Source organism: Drosophila eugracilis, unplaced genomic scaffold (genome assembly GCF_018153835.1).
Source record: "Drosophila eugracilis isolate 14026-0451.02 unplaced genomic scaffold, ASM1815383v1 contig_649, whole genome shotgun sequence".
NCBI classification, from domain to species: Eukaryota; Metazoa; Arthropoda; class Insecta; order Diptera; family Drosophilidae; genus Drosophila; species Drosophila eugracilis.
Window position 1 is genome coordinate 1,368,611 of NW_024573535.1, and position 6,165 is coordinate 1,374,775.

General features: G+C 37.0%; 1 protein-coding gene across 1 annotated transcript; it reads right to left on the reverse strand.

The window, feature by feature from the left end:
* Positions 1-4,464: 4,464 nt before the first annotated feature.
* LOC108109637 lies at positions 4,465-5,589 on the reverse strand. Its single transcript, XM_017218213.1, has one exon. The coding sequence runs from the start codon at positions 5,460-5,462 to the stop codon at positions 5,229-5,231; it is 234 nt and encodes a 77-aa protein (XP_017073702.1). The 5' UTR covers positions 5,463-5,589; the 3' UTR covers positions 4,465-5,228.
* Between the last annotated feature and the right edge of the window lie 576 nt (positions 5,590-6,165).

Consider the following 6,165-nt stretch of genomic DNA (forward strand, 5'->3'; position numbering starts at 1 on the left):
AAAGTGGCATACACCAAGAAAAATTAAAGGGCCTAACGGTGTATATCAAATAAAATATAAATTTAATATGTAAATATTCATTCCGGTATATAAAGGACTTTAGAATAATTACAGATTGGTTGCAAATAAGAATAAAATATATAATTACTAATTCAAAAATAGAAAGAATTAACAATTACAGAAATAAATCAAAAGAAGATGGCCTAGAAATTATACAAAAATATTTGTAAAGATCAAACAAAATGTATAATCAAAAATTTATAAAAATATTAAAAAATTGTTTAAACTCTCTAAATTAATCCCAAACAATACTATGATCTATGATCCATTATCTATAAGCTATATTGAAAACATTAACTTAAATCAAAATTATTAGTAATGGAAAGTTCTTTAAAAACCAGACTTGTATTAGCTTTAGCATTCCTACTCATAACTACTCATCCTTTCCTAAGCGCTAAGCCTTGTCTTTGTTTTAAATTTTGTAGGATTTTTTTAGAGTGGAAGGACTAGGCATTAGCAACCGCAAAATGCCGAATGGCTGTGGCAAGCAAATCTGGTTAACCATGGCAAATCAAATCGAATGGCATTACATCAGCGAGAGCCACTCGAGGGTTAAGTGGCTGCATGGGTTAATGGGGGTAGAAGAGGACCCGCACAGCAGCTTTTATGCCAACTGTATGGGCTTAGGCACCAGTATGTGAAAATGGGTCAAAAACGTGACTCTTCAGCGATAAGAAAGCGGTGGAGGAGGGTGCTGGGTGGGCGTGGGAATATGGGGAATATGGAGAAGGAAAGGACAAGAAAAGAAAAAGGCGGCTTAAAAATGTGCGGAGATATACGCTCAAGGGGGGCGGGGCTGGGCTAACTCTTTCTGGATAAAAGAATACAACCAAATGACAATGACGGTTAACTTGTTTTAGGAAGCATTTAAGGTTGTTCTTTTAAGTTAAGTATAAATTTATAGATTCATAATAGAAAGTAGATGTTAAAAACATTCATTTAATCACTATATACCAAGTAATATAATTTGGTGCTCTTGTGAACTTAAAATGAATTTTAATTTAATTTTCTTTGGCTTCTGTTTTAGTTTTGAACTAAAAGTTTTTAGGCTTAACATAGCTTGTGTTTATTTGCTTATTTTTTTGTAAAGTTATCTTTATTTAAGCAAACTTCTCTTTTCATCTGTAATGTAGTTCAACTTTTCTGGAGTGGGGGAAACTAGGAAACAAGGAAGTAGAGTAGAAAAATAATATTTGGTTACTGGGAAAAACAAACACGTGTTTATTAGCTCTTTTTGATTCCTTAGTTTGTAGTTTGTAGTTTAATATTAACCCCTTCAGATAATTCAAACTTCTTAATTGAAAGGAAGTGGCTTTTCCATTGATACGTTTTTCTTTTCTTGTACGATTTGATGGCTTTTCTTGAACATGTGTGGCTTTGCTCTCCATATTTGGGTCACTTTATCAGCGGAAGTTTCCACTTTGCCATCTCTTCAACTTTGCCATTTGAGCATCCTTTTCTGTGCCAGAGAGTTTTTAATGCGTTTATTTTGTATATTATAATTTTGATTACGCCTTGTTTTGTTTTTAACTTAATTAATTTGGTAAGAGTGCTTTTGTGTTAGCTAGTACAACAACCATTATGAAATTTTATTGCTTGCCACCTACACACTCACATGCACTCGGAAAAAAAAAGAAACAAGAACAACAACAGGAACTCGGCCTAGGGCAAAACCAAAAACACACCCATAAAAAGAGCGAGCGAGATGGCCGGAGATAGGGACAGAACATTTAAGGGGGGAGGCCTGTTGCGACCCAAAAGGGAAAACAACCGTTAATTAATGCTATTGTGAATTTTCAGGCACTTTACTTCTCTTTTTCCCGCACCAAAAAAAAAAAAACTAGGAGCACTCGCACACACACACACACACACACACACTGGCAAAAAAAGTAGGCAACAAACGGGAGCAGATAGAGAGAGAAAGAGAGTGAATGAGTGCGAAATTCGCAATTTGGCACACTGCGAATTACCGTTGTACCACTCACTACTACAACTTTGTTTTATTTCCTGTCATGCCACTGCCAAAATCAGGACACGTTACTAATGCGTAAATCGCAGGCGAAGAGATCCAACAAAAAATAAACGAAAAAACCGACAAAAAACTAGAAAAACAACATGAGCCAAAAGGAAATGCAGAAAAAGCGTGAAAAACAAACTAGGACTCAACTCGACGGAGGCGGCGCCCTTGCAACTGCTTGCTGCTCTGCTTGCGACTGCCTGCGACTGCGACTGCGACTGTGGCTGCTGCTTGCGCGTTTGCGACTGCTGCTCCTCTGCTGCGGCGGCTCCTGCTGCTGCTGCTGCTTCTGCTGCTGCGACTCCTTTGCTGCCGCTGCTGCTGTGTCGGGTGCCTTCGCCGAAAGCGAATGCGTGCGAAGATGACGAAGGACGAGGAGCAGGACGAGGAGGAAGCTGCGGCGGAGGTGCAAGCGGAGCAGAGCGGCCCACATGATTAAAAAGCTAACGGGAACCGTCGCAGGACCTCTGCAGAGAGCGCATGCCGTTGCCAGAGAGCGCCAGAGAGAAAGCTTTCAACCAGTGATGGCGAGAGAGAGCAAGCAGAGCTGTGGATTTTAAAGAAAGTAGAAGGCTGTTTTCAGCTTGAAAATGGCTAGAAAAATGGAGATCCTTTTACTTTTGACGATTTGGGGCAGCTGCTATACAAGAATTTTATTGAAAAGAAGTAATTGAATGGCCATAATAATTATTATAATTACACTAATTAAAAGTCGATAAGAAACGGTACGTTTTCTTTTGGCATTGATAAGCAGACGGCATGTCACTTTGATATCTAATAAAAGAAGAATATGTTCGAGCTTCGATAGTATTATTTTTATCGCTCTTTTTCAATATTAGAGAGTTTGCCAAAGCAAATAAAGTTTTTACTAAACCAAAACAAAATTATAAAACATTAAAATGGGTTTCACAAAAAAAGATAATTTGACAACACTAATTTCCGTTAAACGAATTATTTATTCAAAATTATTTGAACAAAAAGCTTTGCAAAGCTCTGGCAGTTGTTAAAGCTTTTTTGATGCTAAGGAAAACAAAAAATTACATGATCAGCAAGACAAATAACACCCAAAAATACAAATTGATGCTCTCATGTAATAAATCTTTCTTAACTTTTAAATATTTTCAGTAATCATCTTTGTTCAAAGGCTAAAAAAGACTTTTTTAAGGTTTTTGGGAGTTTTGAAGTTTTATCATTGCTTTAACAGATCGTTAAAAAATCTTTTATTCTTCAGCTGTATACTTACCTTACAAAACTAAATGTTATAAAATAAGATATTGTCTAGAAATAGTTTGAAAAAATGTTCAAAATTACTAAATTCTCCTTCGATTTAAAATTTATAACAAAACCAAAAAGAGTTTCTTTTAAAGATTACTTTCCAGATCTAACAAATTGATAGAGCAAGTAAACTTCTGTTTCCTTTCCTATTTTAATGTTTATTTATTTATGTTTGTTTTCACTTTTATCTGCACTTTCATATCTCCTTTTTCGGGTGTGTGTGTGTTATTTTAGGGGGCACGTTGGCTAGACTCAAAGTCAGATAATGGCCATATCGGCGGAGATAAGCCCCGAAAACGATAGTCATAAATTTATAATTTGATCAAAATGCCGAGTTGTAAAGTCCGAGTTCGGAATGCTGAACCGTGTCATTTGGAAGCACTAATTTCACCTATCAGCCAGTAGGATGAATAATACAAACTATTCGATCGGCCAGTATTTGCTTAAGTTTTTTTTTCGCACACGCACTTGCCGACTCACGCGATAAGGTTAAATATAGTACAGACATGTGTGCACATCCTTATATAAATAAATGGCCACAGAGAAAAGTATCTACAGGTTATCTCAATTTTCATTGGGATTGATTTGACTTTTGACAACATTGATTACATTTAGAAACGATTTTAAGTTGCCAAACTATAATAGGACATAACTTTATATAAATATCAAGATAGGAACAACATAAGGAACATTTTTTTCAGTGTATGCAAATCTTAGCATGCATGCAAACGAACTCTCTGAGAATTCTGGTCAATTATTTTGCAGCGATGAGCGAATGCAATTAGTCCCCCAACGCAACACCCTTTGCTTATTTATCAGCTTGATTTTTCACTCTCTCCTCGCTTCCAATGGTTTGTTGAACTTTTTTGTAGGACAGACGATAGGAAAATCAGGCGACTATTCCCGAATTTTCCAAATCAAAAACCCGAAATCTCAAGCCGCTCTTATCGCACCTTTTTGCGTTTGACGCGCCGTAGGTGACCTTGAGAATGTTGATAAACATAAAAACCCAAGACCGAAACGAAACTGAAAACAAAAACCGAAAACCGAAAACCGAAAACAGAACCAAACAAACTCTGAGTTTGGAATCAAAAAAAAAAAGAGCCAGCATATGGTATGTGTACACGGGGAGTGCTTCTGTATTTGTGTAGAACTCGTTTTTTAAATGCGTCGTGCGTTTATTAGCGCTTCTCTTATACAAATTTTTTAAAAAATTCATTAATTCATAAGCTGTATAAACTGTAGTCTTTAGCTCTAAATACAAATTAAATACGTACAAAATGCCTAACTTAATTATACCGAAAAAAAAACACTTTTCTTAGATGAAAACAGCAAAAAAATAATAAATGGAACATGTGCTTAGGTTAGGTTAAATAATAACAACACAGAGAGAGAAAAGTGGACATGTTATTAGTTATTCGTTGACCTTACTTTCAGTAGATCAATGGGTTAAGAGCATTTGGATAACTTTCAAATATAAAAAACTATTTTTAACAGACAAAATTAAGGTGCGTTTGACTGGATATTCACTGTCGTTAGCTATCAGATATTAATTAAGTAATCTGATATAATGGTTAGATTTATGAGTTATTTTTAAGATCAGATCCAGGTCGAAGATATAAGAAAGCAGCACATGAAAAAAATGGATGGTTTGCTGGGATCTGACTTGCCACACACATAGATATATAATATATATCTTTGATTTTGAAATGGAAAATATGGTTTATCTCTTGAAATCAAAACTTTGTTCTGCTGTTCTTGTGATTGCTTTCTTTCTAATTGGCTCTTCAAGTGCGTCCTCTTGTGAAGTGGCTGATTACAGGTGATGGCTGATTAGGTTTGGCTCATTGGTAGGTCACCTCCAAATTTTTGGGGGTTACTCCCTGTCGGTGTTGCTGGATGACTCCTTACCGGATGCCTTGCACTGTAAGCAATAGCGATAGGACACCGGCTCTGGGGGTTTGTTAACCCCCATGTTGACCTGGGTGGCCGCTGCCGCTGCTCCGCCCACGGAATCGAACGGATTGGGCTTGCTGTCCACGGGACTGATGGGGAAGTGCTGCCAGTGGGGGCAGGGCATCTGCTTGGGCGGATGGATGGGGAACGGCATCTTCACTCTTGTAGTTGTTTGAGTCTTAAAGTTGGCTAATGTAGCTATATAGCTCCGCTCCCGATTCGCTGTATCTCTGTATCTGTATCTATATCTCTATCTGCAACTGGAGCGCTCTGCTCGGAGTCTCGATGCGAACTGTGCGGATTGCTAGAAGCGACGCCGCAACGTCAACGACCAAAACAAAAAACAAAAACAAGCCAAGCACAAAGAGTAGAACCTTCTCAGAGGACTGAGGCGACTGGCAGATACCCTGCAGTCGAGAAGTATATCTGTTATAACTTAATGTGGAAAGTTGTAACTTTCATTTTAAAAATAGAGTTAAGTATTATAGTAAAGTAGTAAAGTTAGTACTATTCGCTTATTAAAAATAATCGAAACGAAGAAACAATTACTTTGAAAATTCGAATTCAGGCAAATGTACTTCTTAACTTACTTATTATTACCTAATAAAATTTTGTAAAGTTCCTAAGTGCTTATATAATCAAAAAGCAACTCTAAGCACTTTCCGATTTATTTTTAGAATAATACATTTTAAATTGTTTGAACTTTTTGGGTGAGTCAATATTGGTTGGCAAACCTTTTTACAACCACTTGTGCGACTCTAACAAAATCCTAGGGTATGACAACAACTTGGAGGTACAACAACAGTGCCATCCACGGCATTGCCATGCAGCAAGCACGCACACTCTCTCAGCTGGTC

Bases quoted from the DNA above. Each gene is read 5' to 3' on its own strand.
- LOC108109637 (XM_017218213.1), bottom strand. From the start codon at position 5,462: ATGCCGTTCCCCATCCATCCGCCCAAGCAGATGCCCTGCCCCCACTGG.